At 44.0% G+C, this 17,630-nt stretch overlaps 2 protein-coding genes across 9 annotated transcripts in view; both read left to right on the forward strand.

Annotated features, from left to right (window-relative positions):
- Positions 1-9,387, forward strand: part of ZMYM6 (zinc finger MYM-type containing 6) — a 44,785-nt gene extending 35,398 nt beyond the window's left edge. For 7 of the 8 annotated variants that reach the window (XM_043876829.1, XM_043876834.1, XM_043876831.1 and 4 more), the window contains 2 exons: positions 5,038-5,182; positions 7,432-9,387. In XM_043876829.1, coding sequence (XP_043732764.1) covers positions 5,038-5,182; positions 7,432-9,263 — 1,977 coding nt within the window. In that variant the 3' untranslated portion in view covers positions 9,264-9,387. Of the gene's footprint in view, positions 1-117; positions 1,163-5,037; positions 5,183-7,431 lie in introns of those variants that run through there. The other variant, XM_043876837.1, reaches the window with a different exon arrangement.
- Positions 9,388-10,846: 1,459 nt separating this feature from the next.
- On the forward strand, positions 10,847-14,143 carry TMEM35B (transmembrane protein 35B). Its single transcript, XM_043876838.1, has 3 exons — positions 10,847-11,003; positions 12,445-12,625; positions 13,571-14,143. The coding sequence occupies exons 1-3, from the start codon at positions 10,896-10,898 to the stop codon at positions 13,666-13,668; spliced, it is 387 nt and encodes a 128-aa protein (XP_043732773.1). The 5' UTR covers positions 10,847-10,895; the 3' UTR covers positions 13,669-14,143.
- The last annotated feature ends 3,487 nt before the right edge of the window (positions 14,144-17,630 follow it).

The following is a 17,630-nucleotide window of genomic DNA, read 5'->3' on the forward strand; positions in this document are numbered from 1 at the left end:
AGTCAGTGTGCCTGGCGGTCCTGCAGATCTGTCTCTTGTTTCAATAGGGTCTAGCTGGAATAGACCCAGAGATGCCTCTTCTTCCAGCCTCTGACCACCCTCCAACCTCTTTTCCAGTCCTAACCTTCAAAACCATCTTCTCAGCCATCCACTGTCTCCGGGACCAGCCAACATTGTCTTTATTGCCAGTCAACCAAGAACTCCCAGATTAATCAGAATTACTCCACCAAGGTGGAGGCCAGCATGAAACGCGTGGCAGCCTGCATCTGCAGGCCTCCTACACGTACTGCTCTCTGAACATCCATGTCCACCATGGCAGTGTGGCTCTGGAGACTGTGGGCCGCTTCTCCTGAGAGCTGGCCTCTTGAAGATACTAAACCAGTGCAGTGGCTGTATCCTCTTCCAGAGTGTGCCGAAGCTGTCCCAAGATGAGTGAGGTAAAAACCCTGGACACCATGGACACTGCTCTGGTCGTGGAGAAGAACCTGAACCAAGCCCTTTTGGATCTTCATACCCTGGTTCTGCCTGTGCAGACCCCCATTTCTGTGACATCCTGGAGAATCACTTCACAGATGAGGAGGTGAAACTCAGCAAGAAGTTGGGCATCCACCGGACAGACTGGCTGCCGTTGGGCCAGCGAGTATCCCTTTGAGGGGTCAACCTCAACTCAAGAAGGGTTCGGAGCCTCTGGCCCAGCTGCCTTTGAGGGGACCCTGTTCATCCCAGGTGTCAGGACTTCTGCTTGAGCGTCTTCCTGCAGCCACTAGGCAGCTTTTTAACCACCCAAGAGCCCTCTCCCAAGCCATGAACCAAATGGAGACGTAAAGGCTTTGCAGGAAAAGAGAAAAGACCTTAGTCTGTAGATATACTAGCACATGCAGAATCAGTTAGTATGTAAGGATATTTGTTTGTTTATAGTAGCAAAAGATTTGTAACATTTAATGTTCAGCAGCAGGGACTCTTCAAATTACATATAGTGCAGTCAGTGTATAAAAGTGTTAACAGGCAGCTTTGTATAAAGTTACATGAAAATACCTCCAAGATAGGTAACTAAGTGGCAAAGCAAGGTGCTGAACCTTGCTAATAATGTGCTACCATGTGCAAAGAAGGCTGAGCGCTGAAGAATCGATTCTTTCGAACTGTGGTGCTGGAGAAGACTCTTGAGAGTCCCTTGGATAGCAAGTCAGTCCTAAAGGAAATCATCCCTGAATATTCATTGGAAGGACTGATGTTGAAGCTGAAACTTCAGTACTTAGGCCACCTGATGTGAAGAGCCGACTCATTGGAAAAGACCCTGATGCTGGGAAAAATTGAGGGCAGGTGGAGAAGGTGGCAACAGAGGATGAGATGTTGGATGGCATAATCAACTCAATGGACATGAGTTTGAGCAAACTCCAGGAGATAGTGAAGGACAGGCAAGCCTGGCCTGCTGCAGTTCATGGCGTCACAAAGAGTTGGACATGACTGAGCAACTGAACGACGACGTCTGTGTAATCAGAAGCAACTTAATTATACAGCCCATCTCTAGAAGGATGTATAAGAGACTGAGAACATTGTGTTCAAGACTGAGTTTGGATACATGGCACACAGTTGTAGAAAACTTACTTTTCACGAATATACTTTATGAAATCTTACATCATTCAAAATTATTGCATCTAACATCTATTGTGGCTTTCCCTGGTGGCTCAGACGGTAAGGCGCCTGCCTGCAATGCCAGAGACCCATGTTCCATCCCTGGGTCGGGAAGAGCCCCTGAAGAAGGAAATGGCAACCCACTCTAGTACTCTTGCCTGGAAAATCCCATGGACAGAGGAGCCTGGTAGGTTACAGTCCATGGGGTCGCAAAGAGTTGGACATGACTGAGCGACTTCACTTTCACTTTCTTTCAACATCTATTTAAAAAGTAAATTTAAATAACAGTCTCCCCCTTATCTGTGGGGAGTATGTTGCAAAACCCCTCAGTGGATGCCTGAAACTATGGACGGTACCAAACCCAATATATACACTAATTTTTTTTCCTATACATACATATCCATGATAAAGTTTAATTTATAACTTAGGCACAGTAAGAGATTGACAACAGTAGCAATAACATAGAGCAGTTATAACAGTATACTATAATGAAAGTTATACTAACGTGATCTCTGTCTCAAAATACCTTATTGTACTGTATCACCATTGTTGTGGTGATACGAGATGATTAAGTGAGGTGAAGTATGTAGGCATTGTGATGAAGTGTTACGCTTTTCCCTTTGCACTTGAAGGATGCACTTTAGGACTTCTCTTTGGTGTATCTGAATTGCCGCTCTTGTGCTTTGGGGCGCCATCATCAAATACTATAAAAGTTATGCTTTACTGTGCTCAGCATGTCTGAGTCATGTCTGACTCTGACCCCATGGACTGTAGCTCGCCAGGCTCCTCTGTCCACAGGATTCTCCAGGCAAGACTGGAGTGGGTTGCCATGGCCTTCCCCAGAGGATCTTCCCGACCTAGGGACTGAACCTGCATCTCTTGTGTCTCCTGCACTGCAGGCAGATTCTTTACCCACTGAGCTATCTGGGAACCTAAGTATAACAACAGTTACTTGACCACAAGCACTGTGATATCATGGCAATCATTTGACATCCTTGATGGCTGAAAGTGAAAAAAATAGTGGAAGTGTTAATTGCGTCAGTCATGTCTGACTATGCAATCCCATGGACTGTAGCTTGCCAGGTTCCTCTGTCAATGGATTCTCCAGACAAGAATACTGGAGTGGGTAGCCACTCCCTTCTCCAGGAAATCTTCCCAACCCAGGGATCAAACCCAGGTCTCCTGCATTGCAGGCGGATTCTTTACTGTCTGAACCACCAGAGCTACAAAATGGCTAATGGGCAGGATATGCCAGACAAAGGAATGGTTCACTTCCTCTGCAGGACAGAATGGGACAGCAGGAGATTTCATCGTGCTACTCAGAATGGTGCACAGTTCCATAACGTAAACTTGTGAATTGTTTATTTCTGGAGTTTTCCACTGAATACTATATTTTCAGACTGCAGTTGACCACCGGTAACTGAAACCAAGGAAAGCAAAACTGCAGATGAGGGGGACTACTGTGTACCATTTGGTGGTTTCCCATCACTCTTAATATACAATCATAATTTTCTGGTGTTTTTAAATTAAGACCTTCCAGGCTAAGAACAGTGCCTGGCTTGTAGTAAACATTCAGTAAATGTTTACTGAATGAAAGAACATGTTTTAAATACATGTTCTTCGCCCATTCTGTTGTTTATCCTTCAACTTTAAAGGCCATTGTTTGCAAAAGTTTAAAACTTCAAGGTAGTCAATTGTATCAGTCTTTACTTAAGTCTTTCCTGTTGTATTTGAGAATACTTCCTCTGTTGTTGTTCAGTCAGTCGTGTCTGACTCTGCCATCCCAAGGACTGCAGCACACCAGGCTCACCTGTCCTTCACTATCTCCTGGAGTTTGCTCAGATCCATGTTCATTGAGTCGGTGATGCTATCTCACCATCTCATCCTCTGTTGCTGTCTTCTACTTTTGCCTTCAGTCTTTCCCAACATCAGGGTCTTTTCCGGTGAGTCCGCTCTTATCAGATGGACGAAGTATTGGAGCTTCAGCTTCAGCATCAGTCCTTCCAATGAATGTTCAGGACTGCGCTTTAGGATTGACTGGTTTGAACTCCTTGCTGTCCAAGGGACTCTCAAGAGTCTTCTCCAGGACCACAATTCAAAAGCAGCAATTCTTTGGTGCTCAGCCTTCTTTGTGGTCCAACTCTCACATCTGTACATGACTACCGGAAAAACCATAGCTTTGACTATACGGACCTTTGTTGGCAAAGTGATATCTCTGCTTTTTACTACACTGTCTAGGTTTGCCCTAGCTTTTCTTCCAAGGAGCACGTGTCTTTTAATTTCATGGCTGCAGTCACCATCTGCAGTGACTTTGGAGCCCATGAAAATAAAATTTGCCACTGTTTCTACTCTTTCCCCTTCTGTTTTCCATGAAGTGATGGAACCAGATGCCATGATTTTTAGTTTTTTGAATGTTGAATTTTATGCCAGCTTTTTCACTTTGCTCTTTCACCCTTATCAAGAGGCTCTTTGGTTCCTCTTCACTTTCTACCATCTAGTATCATCTGCATATTTGAGGTGGTTGATATTTCTCCAGGCAGTCTTGATTCCAGCTTGTGATTGATCCAGCTTGGCATTTGGCATGATGTACTCTGTGTGCATGCGTGCTAAGTCACTTCAGTCATGTCCAACTCTTTTGGACCCTGTGGACTGTAGCCCACCAGGCTCCTCTGTCCATGGGACTCTCCAGGCAAGGGTAATGGAGTGGTTTACCATGCCCTCGTCCAGGGGATCTTCCTGACCCAGGGATTGAAGCTGGATCTCTTATTTCTCCTGCATTGGCAGGTGGGTTCTTTACCACTAGTGCCACCTGGGAAGCCCTATGTTCTCTGCTTTTAAGTTAAATCAACAGGGTAACAGTATTCAGCCTTGTCATGCTCCTTTCCCAATTTTGAACCAGGCACAGAAGAAAGGGAAAGGAGAAAGAAGGCAACGGAGAAAGGGAGAGAGACACTGAATGCAGAGTTCCAGGGAACAGCAAGGAGAGATGAGAAGGCCTTCTTAGATGAACAGTAGTTTCTCTGATTTCTGATTATCTGAAAATTCTCCATTAATTTCAGTTTTATTTTTTTCGTGTTGAGGTCTTTAATCAATATGAAGTATTTTTTTGCATATGGTCTGAAGTTTGATCCAATTTTTCTGAATAGCCAGTTGTCCTAATCTGCAGATTGTTTTCATTTTACTTACTGTAGGCAGAGTATTTTTAAAAATCAGTAAATGGTACTGATACTGATTGAAGAATTAGTAATTAGTATATATTTTCCAAAGCAATTTTATTGTACCACTCTTTCAGAGAATTATATTTCTTTTTATATATATCACCTTTCGATCGGTAGCAATTATAGTCAGTGAGAAGATACTAAAAAAACAAATCTCTCTTTGGTTTCTGAATTTGTTTTTAACTAGGGAAGTACGCAGACAGATGCCATGAAACTTCTGTCTTCCCAGTCTTCAAAACTTTTAAAGAACAAAGCATTATTGTGCAAACCTGTCACACAGACCAAGGCTACCTCTTGCAAACCACATACACAACACAAGGAATGTCAGACAGGTACGTGTTGTGTTTTCCATATGTAGTAAGTTTGTTCTCTGCTTTATGTGTTTGTTTTTGATTTTTGCAGAAAGAAAAGTCATTGACAGTTTCTTAAATGTGAAAACATTAATTCTTGTATCACCTACTTTGAACATCTAATTTATTCCTTCGGTATTTATTGTCATTAACACTAATAACTACTAAATTGAATGCATATGTACCCAAAGCGTTATGTGGACAGTATCTTCTGAACAAGCATCTTCTGTATATGCTCTTCAGATGTACTGACAGGCTATTATAATTACTAAATACAAATTTAGTTAAAATTTAGTTAAAACTTAGTTAAAAGCGTTAGTGGTTTAACCTTGGTTCTTTTTTAAACACTGTGAATTAATTTACTAGAAGTATAACTGTATGTCTGAGGTATTGGTGATCAGGAAAATTATTTGAAAATGTTGTACACTCTTGCCCCAATCCATGTTAACTGCTTTTAATCCCACTACCCTTATATTTTCAGGTACTTTTATAGCCTATTCTGCCTGAAACTTTTTTTTTAAACTTTTTATTTTATATTGGTGTATATAGCCAATTAACAGTATTGTGATAATTTCAGATGGACAGCAAAGGGACTCAGCCATAAATATACTGCCCAAAACTTTTTTTGATATTTCTTTTTAATAATAATTTTACTTCACAGAATATACTATATTTAAAAGCTTACTCTGTCAACAGCTAACCATGAGATTTTATGTAGGATGCCTTTCTTTTGGTAGGAGTCAAGGAGAATTCTGTTTTCCTTTCTCAGTAAATCTGATTTGTTTTATATTCCTGTTAAAATGATACACTCTTTGTTTACCTGAATTTATATTAAATACACATCCACATATGGAAGGTAGTAAGGGATCTGTGTTCAGATACATATGTGGGTATTGTGTGTGCTTATTACATTTTTGGAATTTCTAGATTAAGTATTAGGATGTTTTCTATATACTGTTTTAAACTACTTTTTTACTTGACATTGCATGAAAACATTTCATATCAACATAAATTTAAATATATATTGAGATTCTTAATGGATGCATAGATTCCAATGTATGTAACATACGGATATATATATACTGTATATCCATCCTCCTAAGGTTGAACATTTAGATTGCTGCTGGTTTTTTAATATTATAAACAGTATTGAGTTAAGGATGTATAAACAGATCTTTCTCCACTTGTATAATTGTGTCCTTAGGATAAATCCTAAGTAGTGGGATTACTGATTCAAAAGCTATCATAGATTTTTAAGGCTTAGATTTTGATGTGTTATTGCAGAATTACCCTCCTGAAAAGTTATATCAATTTATGCTCCAGCCAGCAATGTTTGAGAGCATCCATTTCTTGCACTTTCATTGACACTGGGTATGAAACCCCTTTCCCCTCAACTTTAATTTTGAAAAATTCAAAATTTGGAAAGATTGAAAATACAGCACAATGAACACCCTTGGATGAATATATGAATATACACAATGAATATACCCTTCATCTAGATTCACTAAATATTAACTTTTTTCAACATTTTTTTCTCCTCTTACTTCCATCCCCACATCTTTTTTTTTTTTTTCTTCTAATGATACTTTTTATTAATTTTTAACATTGTCCTTTTAAACAAACACATGATCCTACTTAATTATGTTTAAGGGCTACTTCAGTGTAGATATGATTTCCATATCAATTACAGGCAGTGAACCTACTTTCTCTGAAATATCCTAACATATATACTGCTGATCAGGTCAAAGGTTCCTGGCTAGTGGTGGTTTAGTCGCTAAGTTGTGTCTGACTCTTTGCAACCCCATGGACTGTAGCCCACTAGGCTCCTCTGTCCATGGGATTCTCCAGGCAAGAATACTGGAGTGGGTTGCCATTTCCTTCTCCACCCACATCTTTTAAAAAGTAAAATAGTTTATTTTTAACTTGGTATATTCTGTAGACATCAGCCCTAATTCCACTAATGTATTGAATACATTGCATTGCTAGGACATGTACCACTGCCTACAGCTTTATTAATACTACTGTGAGTGACCAATCTTTGAACAAATAGAAATTCAGCTAAAAGCTGAGTTAAAAATGGCATCATGGAAGTATTATGGTTTGTGTTTAAATCTTAATTAGTATATGCTCTTGGCAAATATAAATAGTAACAAAATATAAATTTTAAATGCTTGGGGGATAAACATAAATTGCTTATTCTTGAAAATAACTGATTCAAATATTTCATTCAGATTTATCTATGCCTAATGAGAAAAATGATGTGGAACTTGATTCTCCACCTGCAAAGAAAAAAAGAATAGGTTTTTTCCAGACTTATGATGCGGAATATTTAAAAGTTGGTTTTATTATCTGTCCGGGATCAAAAGAAAGTTCACCAAGACCACAGTGTGTCATCTGTGGAGAAATTTTATCCAGTGAAAACATGAAGCCAGCAAATCTTTCTCATCATTTGAAGACAAAGCATTCGGAATTAGAAAACAAACCAGTAGATTTTTTTGAAGAAAAATCTCTTGAAATGGAATGTCAAAACAGTGCTTTAAAAAAGTGTTTACTAGTTGAAAAGTCACTTGTGAAAGCTTCTTATTTAATTGCTTTCCAAATTGCTGCCAGCAAAAAGCCATTTTCCATTGCTGAAGAATTAATTAAACCATATTTAGTAGAAATGTGTTCAGAAGTTTTGGGTTCCAGTGCTGGAGACAAGATGAAAACCATTCCTCTTTCTAATAATACAATTGGACACAGGATTGATGAACTGTCTGCAGACATTGAAGATCAGCTGATTCAAAAAGTCAGAGAGTCAAAGTGGTTTGCCCTTCAGATAGATGAATCATCAGAAATCTCAAATACCACACTTCTTTTGTGCTATATTCGTTTCATTGATTATGGTTGTAGTGATATAAAAGAAGAATTATTATGTTGCATTGAAATACCTTCCCAAATGACGGGTTTTGAAATATTTGAACTAATAAATAAATATATTGATAGTAAATCTCTGAATTGGAAGCATTGTGTTGGTGTCTGTACAGATGGGGCTGCAAGCATGACTGGTAGGTGTTCTGGTTTAAGAGCAAAAATTCAAGAAGTTGCCACGAATACAGTGGCATTTACACATTGTTTTATTCACCGTGAACATTTAGCAGCAGAAAAGTTGTCTCCATGCTTACATGAAATTCTTTTGCAGTCAGCACAAATTTTAAGCTTTATAAAGAGCAATGCGTTGAATTCACGAATGTTGACAATTTTGTGTGAAGAGATGGGGTCTGAGCACGTGAATTTACCACTTCATGCTGAAGTACGTTGGATATCAAGAGGAAGAATTTTAACAAGATTATTTGAATTACGACATGAAATTGAAATATTTTTAAATCAGAAACATTCAGATTTGGCCAAGTATTTTTTTGATGAGGAATGGGTTGCAAAGGTGGCCTATTTATCAGATATTTTTTCACTTCTAAATGGATTAAATTTAAGTCTCCAAGGAACTATGACTACTCTCTTCAATTTGTATAATAAAATCGATATGCTTAAGAAAAAATTAAAAATGTGGTTGAAGCGCACACAGGAGAATGACTATGATATGTTCCCTTCATTTTCTGAATTCTCAAGCTCATCAGGCTTAAATATGAGCGGTATGGCAAGCATTATATTAGAGCATCTGGAAGGACTTTCTCAAATGCTCAATGACTGTTATCCACCAGAAGACGACTTGCGTTCAGGAAATTTGTGGATAATTAATCCTTTTACAAATCACCAAAATAGTAATCTCACGGACTTTGAAGAAGAAAAATTAGCACAATTATCATCAGATTTAAGGTTACAATCAGTATTTAAATCAATGTCTGTAACTCAGTTTTGGATAAACGCAAAGGCAAGTTACCCAGAACTCCATGAAAAGGCAATGAAATTCTTACTACCTTTTTCAACTATTTATTTATGTGATGCTACCTTTTCAGCTTTGACTGAGTCAAAACAAAGAAATCTGTTGGTTTCTGGCCCTGCACTACGACTTGCTGTCACATCTTTAATTCCGAGGATAGAAAAGTTGGTAAAGGAGAAAGAATAGTAATCTGCATATTCCTTATTATCAAAGTCTATAATTTTGTGTTAAATTTTGTATGAGATGAGTATCCAAAAATATAATTTCCTAATGTGGATATGTGTTCTCGGTGATTAAATATGTGCTTTAATAATTTTTCTCTTTTTGTTGAGGAATTTAATAATTACGCATTTATACATAATTATATATAATTTTAATAGTCCAAGGTAGAGAATTCAGCTATTTTGTTGATGGATCAGTTATTTGGATTAGTGACAAAGGTAATGAAAGGGCCATTTTTTTTTTTTTTGGTTGGTGTTTTTTTAAACTTTTTATTTTTCGTTGGGGTATAGCCAATTAACAATGTTGTCAGTAGTTTCAGGTGGACAGCAAAGGGACTCAGCGAAAGGCCCAGTTTATAATGTAATAGTTAACACACCTGGATGTTCAAACTGCTTGGCCTTTAGAAACACATGGGACGTTTGGGTTTCAGCCAGCCGGCTACCTACCCAGCAGGTTGTGGGTAGATAGAAAACCAGATCCAAGCAGCTTGGCTAACAAGAAATGGAAGCAGCAGGAGAATTTGAGACCCCTGTTAGGGGCCTCTCTGGCTCTTTACACCTGGTTTAGCAAATCTTTCTCATAAGAGGCCAGGTAGTGAATATTTTAGGTTTTGCAGGCAGTAAGGTGGGAACTACTCACATCTCTTGTTGCATCACAAAAGCAGCGGTAGACAGTACACAAACTGTGGTTCAATAAAACTACTTATTTATGAACACTGTAATATGAATTTCATATATTTTCAAGTGTCATGAAAGCTACCTTAAAATTTTTAAAAAATCATTAAAAAATGTAAACAAGCGTTGTTAGCTGGGGGAGAGGGAGTTAAAAAAAAAAAAAAAAGAAGCGGTTTCTGAATTTGTCATAGTTTTCTCATCCAGGTTTAGATAGATTTCCGTAAAAGAAAATGGGCCAGGAGTGGACTGTAGGGTTTTGTTCAGTGAAAACGTCTCTACCCACCGCTGTACATGGCTGAATTTTCAAACACCTTTCACATTGTAATTTCACCGAGAGATATTAGAGGGAAAATATATTTCAGGCAAAGATAAGGATCAGCTTATGTTATAACCACTAGCAATTGATTTATTCCTAATAATTTCACAAATAATTTACAAATAATTCTTCGTGCCAGGCGTTGTGCTGTATCTCCGCATTTCAGATGGGGACCCCACTGAGGCCCGCTGAGGTTAGGTTACAGCTCCGATCGCCAAGCTAGCGTGGCAGGGGCAGGAGCGACCCCCTCTCCCCCCGACCCACCAACGGCTTTTGACCCAAATGGAGCTCTTTTGCAAGCCACGTCCAGATACCCAAGTTTGAGTCTTCGGCTCTGTCCATATTGGCTGGGAAACTTTCCCTGAATTCAGAAGGGACCGTCTAGTGTCAGTTAAGAGCACGCGGGCGTCAGTGTCCCCAGCTGTGAGATGGGGACGCCCTGCCCCAGCGCCGGCTCTTCCCGCAGCGGGTGTGGGGCGGAGGCAGGGAGGCAGCCCTGCTGGGAGGCGAGGCCGCCCGGGGCGGGAGGCAACGCCCGGGCGGCGGGGGGCGGGTTTTCGGCGGCGCCTACCCCGGGGCGGGCGCGGCCCGCGTGCTTGCGCGGCCATGGCGCTCCCGCTCACCGCTCTGCGCGTGCTGCTGGGCAGCTTCTTCGCGCTCACGGGGGCGGCCAAACTCTCGGAGCAGATCTCGGCTCCGGTGTCGGAGCAGATGGTGAGCGGCGCGGCGTGGGCGGAGGGCGTTTGGGCGGGGGATCGACCGCGCGGCAGCGGGGGCTGCAACCCCGGCCGTTACCCCGGTGTCCGGCCGGCCCCCGCCCCGCATGCCCGCGCCCCGCGGACCCGCCTGCCTTCCGGCTAGACGTTGCTAGCGCTGGGGGAGAGCGCCTGCCCCGCGGCGTACACCTGGGCACCGGCCTGGGGAGTTCCTCCGAGTTCTCTGCCATCCCCTTCCCGTCGGCTATCCCCTTCCAGGCAAATCTAGAGCCGGAAGAGGAATGCTCGGGGACCCTTTGCGGGACGGAGTAGGACCGAGCTCCCTCGCTGCCCTCCTTCGTTTGCTTGAGTTCTCGGAAAGCTCAGGAGGCAGAGGTTTAACTAATCCCCGCTTGGCCGGATAGGAAACTTGCCCTGGAGGTGGAGTATATCTGCTAAAAGTTACACAGCTTGGTCAGGCAGGAAGCAGGGCCCGAACTTTAGACCCTCCCAACTAACTTAGGGAAGCCTGGCCTGCTGCCGTCCGTGGGGCCGCAGAGAGTCGGACGCGACTGAGCAGCTGAGCTGAACTGAACTGAGAATCCGGAGTCCTTCCCAGAGCCCGAGAGGGAGGCCCAGAAGTCGCCCTTCGGCTCCCAGTCTAGTTCCACACTCTCGGGAATGCTGAAATGTCTTGCCCACCGATCCACCCCTAGCCCCTTAAACCAGCCAGACTTCTAGACAAAGTACACTCCATCTCCCCGCCGCTGCCCCCACTTGGCCTGGCTTAGGGTGGGTTGTTTGGGGAAACATCCAAACAGCCGGACGGCTTCGAGTTTCTTCCTTAGACCCCGGAGTAGGGGAGGTAGGACTGAGGTTGGGGAGCAGGAAAGAGTAGCCACTCTAAGGATCCAGGTGAGACATGTGGCCCAGGACAGAGTGAGACTCAGTTGTCACTCACTCTGAACCCCTCACCTCCTCTCTGTCTGCTGCAGTGAGATCCGGGTCCCAGCAGATGACGTTCAGTAGAATCTGTTTAAGGAACAAAAAATATCTCTCCTTCCATCTCCTCCCTCATCTCCAAATATTCCCTGCGTAGTAGCCTGAAGAGAAACCAGGCCAGGCAGATGGAAAGAGAAGTCATGAAGTTTCAAAGTCTTGGTACTAGATGAGAAGACCCGAGCCTAGCTTCCTCTTCCTGGAACCTGGGGCTGGGTTGTAATCTTGTGAGAAAGTTCAGCCCTCTTTGGAGCATAAAGTCTGTTTTCTGATGCCAAAGCTCAGCCCCTCAGGGAGGCCCTCTCCTCTCCAGGCTGGCTGATGTCAGCCCTGGCCCTGGCCTACAGTAGTGGCCCCTTTGCTGGGGGAGTTAAGGGTGCTGGCACAGAATGCCCCTGCGGAGCATCCGGGCAGTGGATCCTTGGTGACTGTGGCTGACAGGCATTCCCTGCCACCCCTAGAAAGCCCTGTTCGTGCAGTTCGCTGAGGTGTTTCCACTGAAGGTGTTCGGCTACCAGCCAGATCCCATGAGCTACCAAGTGGCTGTGGGCTGGCTGGAACTGCTGGCGGGGCTGCTCCTGGTCCTGGGCCCACCGATCCTGCAAGAGATGAGTAACTTGCTTTTGACGCTGCTCATGATGGGTAAGGGGGGGGTGGGGCACAACTGGGCTGGTGAAATGGGGATTTCTGGGGGAGGGTGATGGAAAAAATCTGAATGTTCTCTTTACTGTCGCCACCCTTTTTTCTCTGGAACCAGAAGCACTTTCTGCTCAATTGCCGTTTCCATGGTCTTCAGACTAGGATAGGTGCTTTTAAAACTTATAACAGTTGTCAGCAGTTCTATTGGCTGCATGGTATTTCTGTCATAAGGATATATTGGAACCTAAAAGTCCCTACCCCTTTCTCTTCACCCCCTACTCTGAGATGAGGGGATGAAGTAGCAGCTGCCACTGGACTCATGTGTCTGGCAGGTGGGAACAGCAAGAAAGCTGGGCCCCCTGAACAGAAAGGCGGATGATTCCTGGGGGCCCCCTTTTAGTGGCTCTTCCCACAGGAACTGTACAAGGACAGCTGCTGCTTCAAAGGCCGGACATCTTCAGGCTCTTCTGTATCCCTGGCTTTGTGTCACTCTTGCTGCTGGCGTTCCTGCCCTTCTTCCAGGCTTTCTTTCCATCTCAGCAGCCTGCCCCATTTTCAGCTCTTCCCCACCACATCCGCCACCAGTCCTTGGGCCTTCCCTTCCCTTTACTGGGGTTGAGAAAGGAGAAGGATCAGGGACCATCTGATCCTTCAGAAAATGCCCACCTACTCACTCCCTGCCCTGTTTGGTTGGATTGTTCCTGTTTTCTTTCTTGCCATCTGAGAGGGGCTGTGTTAGTTTAAGAAACTTCTGATTTCTGGTTCTGCTTTTTCTGGGGGATCAGAGGGTTGAGAGCAGCTAGTTTAGGGTGTGTGGTGGGGTGGGGGGCGGGCAGTGTTCAAGAGAGGGCTTAGGCTGGAGTGGGTCAGCCTTGGCTTGAGGGCTCGGATCTCCTGGATCTCCCAGGCATTCCCAGGGAGCTTCAGGAACCTCATTTTCCATTCTAGGGGCTATCTTCACTTTGGTGTCTCTAAAAGAGTCACTGAACACCTGCATCCCAGCCATCGTCTGCCTGGGGCTCCTGCTGCTGCTGGATATCTGTTAGCTCTTAAGTCCTAACCAGAAAAGATGTCCAGACCCACTAGGAAGAAGTCTCCAAGTCCATTCACGGAATCCTGGGAGTAGAGTGTCTCTTGCCCCTTCAGGTCATGTCACTGTCAAAGCAGAACATGATGAAACATAGAATGTCACCTTGTTGCCCATACAAACTGGGATGGCCAGTGTTGAAGTAGACATCTGGTCTACCTGGCCCTGCTTTCTCTTGGACATTTTACTGCTCTTTTTTTGAAGAGTGCATGTCACACACACTTAGCATTCCTCATGTCATGTGAAAGTAAATTTAAATCACCCAAACTTTTAATGCCCCCAAATAACTATTGATACTTTCAATTCCTTTGTATAACTGTACCCCCCAGCTTTTTTCTGTGTCTTTATTCAGATATATTTTTGATGAAAATGAGACTGTATGTACTACTTTATTTTACTTGCTTTCTAAACCTAATACACTGTAACTAATACCATTGCATGTCTATTTTACCTCATTGATGTTAATGGTTGCATAGTATTCCATTGTAAGGGTGCAGTGTGACGTATTTATAAAAGCCCCCACTAGGAACATTTGGATTTTTCCCAATTTTTTAGCTATTGTAAACCTCACAGTAAATCACCTCTACATACTTATTTTCTTTCCTTTGAAGTGAGGGTGCTGATTCAAAAGGCATGCATGTTTTTAAGATTTTATTATAAGCTTAGAATTTACACACTGAGTATGGCAGAATATTAAGAATACCTGCCTTTGCCTGCTGAGCCACATGAGATAATCCCTCCCATTCCTTTTTATCTCATGCACTTTAAGGTCACAAAGCTAACAAAAATGGACACTGAGTCGTCATTTTACAGGATCTGAAACCGCCAGGGCACTCAGGGCAGTGCTCCCCGGACATCTATGTAGAGGCAGGGGACACCAACTCCAAAAGGTGCTGCATGTTAAAGCAGTGCCGGAAACCTGGGATGAATCCCAAAGCCCTAGGGAGTCAGTGTGTGTGTGTGTGTGTGTGTGTGTGTGTGTGTGAGAGACAGTTCTCAAGGACCAGTGACCGTGTTAGGGTGCCTACTGACATATCACCAACCATCTTCACCTAGGTAGGGAAATGATGTGCTTCCTATCGAGGGAAATAGTGAAGAAAAAAAGTTCATTTATATATACAAATACTCTAGCCACCAGCCTACAAATTGCTTTTGCGGGTAGGGACCGTGGCTTTTGGGAGCCCACAGGAGTAAAAGAAATCTGTGTATATCACTCCATTTCATCTTCACTATAGAATGGTAATTTCTGCTCTGACACTGACAAGCTGGGAACCTCAGGCCAACTGGCACTCTTAGGTCTGGTATCTGAAAACACAGTGATGCAATCTATCTATAGTAGGTGTGTGTGTATGTATGTGTGTATATATATATACTACATATGCTGGTGCTGCTCAGTGGTGTTTGACTCTTTGTGACCCCAAGGACTGTAGCCTGCCAGGCTCCTCTGTCCATGGAATTCTCCAGGTAAGAATACTGGAGTGGGTTGCCATTTCCTTCTCTGGCGGATCTTCCCAACTTGGGGATCAAACTTGTGCCTCCTACATTGCAGGTAGTTTCTTCAGCTGCTGAGCCATCTGGGAAACCCACTACATATACAGAGTGTCAAAACAGTAAGGAAACTTTTTCTGTCATGTGAGGTCCAGAGATAACATAGCTTCAGTTTCAATGTTGCATATTTTGGCTGCTTTACCATGACACCAGACTGATATTCTTTCAACTTTGTCCTCTGCTGCTTTCAATTTATTGACTGCTGACCTCAGGGTTACAAAATAGCTGCAGCAGCTCCAGACAACATATTTGCATATAATATACCAAGATGAAGAGAGAGAGGAAAGCTCTTTTAGAAGACCCCTAGGTTTCCCCTCATATCCCACTCTGCAGAATTATGTCACATTTCCATTCTTAGACCAATCACTGGCATGGGGAATGGAATTCCCATGATGGACTTAGACTAGTTAAGATTTACCCACACTGGTCAAGTGGTCAGCAAAGAGAAGGGAGAGAGTAGGTAGTGCCTCTTACCACTTATTTGCAAAATATGGATAATAATGGCAAATATTTTCATAGAGTTGCTGTGAAAACTTAGTGAGTTAAAGTGCTTACAACAGTGCCTGCACATAATAAGTGCTCAGTAAATGCTGTTATTAAATAGCGGGTTCTACAGATGGGAAAATGGATTCAGAAAGCTTAAGTGCCCACGTGTCAGTGCTGAGACTAGAATTAAGGCTTGATTGACTCCAGAACCCACACTTCCCACCACACCAGCTGCCAAAGTCAGAAGTGGGCAGGCGTGGCACCCCTGCTCTTCAACTTGAAGGTAAATGGGATGATCGGTCTAACGTAATTAAATCTGCATTGCTTCCCAGAATTGCCCCTCTGCATGGGTATTTTGAAGCCCTTGAAAGTAGAGCCTGGACACCCTAGGAGCCTGGCCACTTCCCATCTCCACCCCTTCCAGGATTCCACAGCCAGCCTGTCTCCAGCCGGGACTTTGAGTAAAATCTCTCACAGCTGGCATTAGGTTGAAGGCTCCTGTTTACCAAGGCCTGGCCTGTATACTGATTAGAAGCTACAGGGCCCTGCATGCTTGACTCTAGGGCCCAACCAGCAGCTGCAGGAAAGGCGGGGTGCTGGGGAAGTAGGCTGGCCAGCTGGTATGGAGGAGTAGTTAGGATTGACAGCAGCAGGAGTATCTTCAGCTTTAGCAGTGCTGCCTCAGTCGGAGGAGAAGCCAGGCCTTAGGAAATGGCACCTCCCTCCCCAAACCACAGCCTAAGCATCGGCCAGGTCAGCAGAAGAACATTCAGCAGCAAGGCCTTCCTTATACATTTCCATCTCCCTCCCTGTGCCCCCATGCCTTGCAATGATGCTGCTTTCCCTTGGGGCTCTGGCTGCACCCCACAAACCCCACTCATAGCTGCCACAGGTGGACCCCTGCCCCTCCAGCTGTTGCTCCCATTCTTCATGTCCTGTCTAGGATTAGTTGGTTGATGGGAGGGTCTAGGATGTGTGGGTGGGAGTGGATTCTGCTCTGTCTCAGCTCCTTAGACCCCCCGCCCCAGAGAGAGCTATAGCAGCCGGAGCAGCAAGAGGTAGGAGTGATCTGGTGGGATGGCAGGGAGAGGTTCCGGGTGGGGAAGTGGAGGGCCAGAGACTTGGTGGACAGAGCCTAGAGGGAGGGCGAGAAAGGAATAGACTCATTCAGGATCCCAGAAAGGATGAGCCTGAGAAGTTCAAAGGCAGAAGTACAAATGTTGGTATCGGAGGAACCAAGTTTTGGGATACCCTAGGAGTGTGACTGTGTGCCAAATAGGAACAGGACCTGGGCTTGTGCGCTTATCCCGCCTTGGGGAGAGGGGCAGTATGCCCAGATGTCTTTGTGCTGTTTGGCTGAGGTGTCTGTCTCTAACACTGTGTGTGTGCCTGTGTGGGTGTACACATTTATCTGTGTGCTGCCTAGAGGGGAAGGAAGCTAATGGTTATGAAGTATCTCCCCAGTGTCAGCCAGTGCTCAAGAGTTTTACTTATGTTTTCTCATAATCCTCTGAACAACCCTGTGAGGTGGTAGGTATTTTAATCTCCATTTTACAGCAGAGAAGACAGGCTCTGTGAAGCTGAGTAATTTGCCCAAGGTCACATGGCAGATAAATGTGTGTATCTAGAGTCTGCCTGATTCCTGGGCCTGTGCTCCATTTGCTTTGCTGTCCAAAGTTCCAAATCAGACCCCTGCCTTCTTTGTGGTCAAAAGATGAGGAGGAAGGAAACAGGCTGGAAGGCCTGAGATGTGAAACCTTTTCAGCCCTGCCCAAGGTGCTCCAGGCAAGCCTCAGAGAGGACATTCACCAAGGTAAGTCCAAGGTCACTGTGCATGGGCCTGTCTCCTGGGTCACTGCATCCTATGGCTGCAACTCCATCCATGCC

The sequence above is a fragment of the Cervus elaphus genome, chromosome 20, assembly GCF_910594005.1.
Source record: "Cervus elaphus chromosome 20, mCerEla1.1, whole genome shotgun sequence".
NCBI classification, from domain to species: Eukaryota; Metazoa; Chordata; class Mammalia; order Artiodactyla; family Cervidae; genus Cervus; species Cervus elaphus.

Bases quoted from the DNA above. Each gene is read 5' to 3' on its own strand.
- TMEM35B (XM_043876838.1), top strand. From the start codon at position 10,896: ATGGCGCTCCCGCTCACCGCTCTGCGCGTGCTGCTGGGCAGCTTCTTC. The intron at 11,004-12,444 runs GTGAGCGGCGCG...TGCCACCCCTAG, and splicing joins CTCCGGTGTCGGAGCAGATG to AAAGCCCTGTTCGTGCAGTT. The intron at 12,626-13,570 runs GTAAGGGGGGGG...TTTCCATTCTAG, and splicing joins TTTGACGCTGCTCATGATGG to GGGCTATCTTCACTTTGGTG.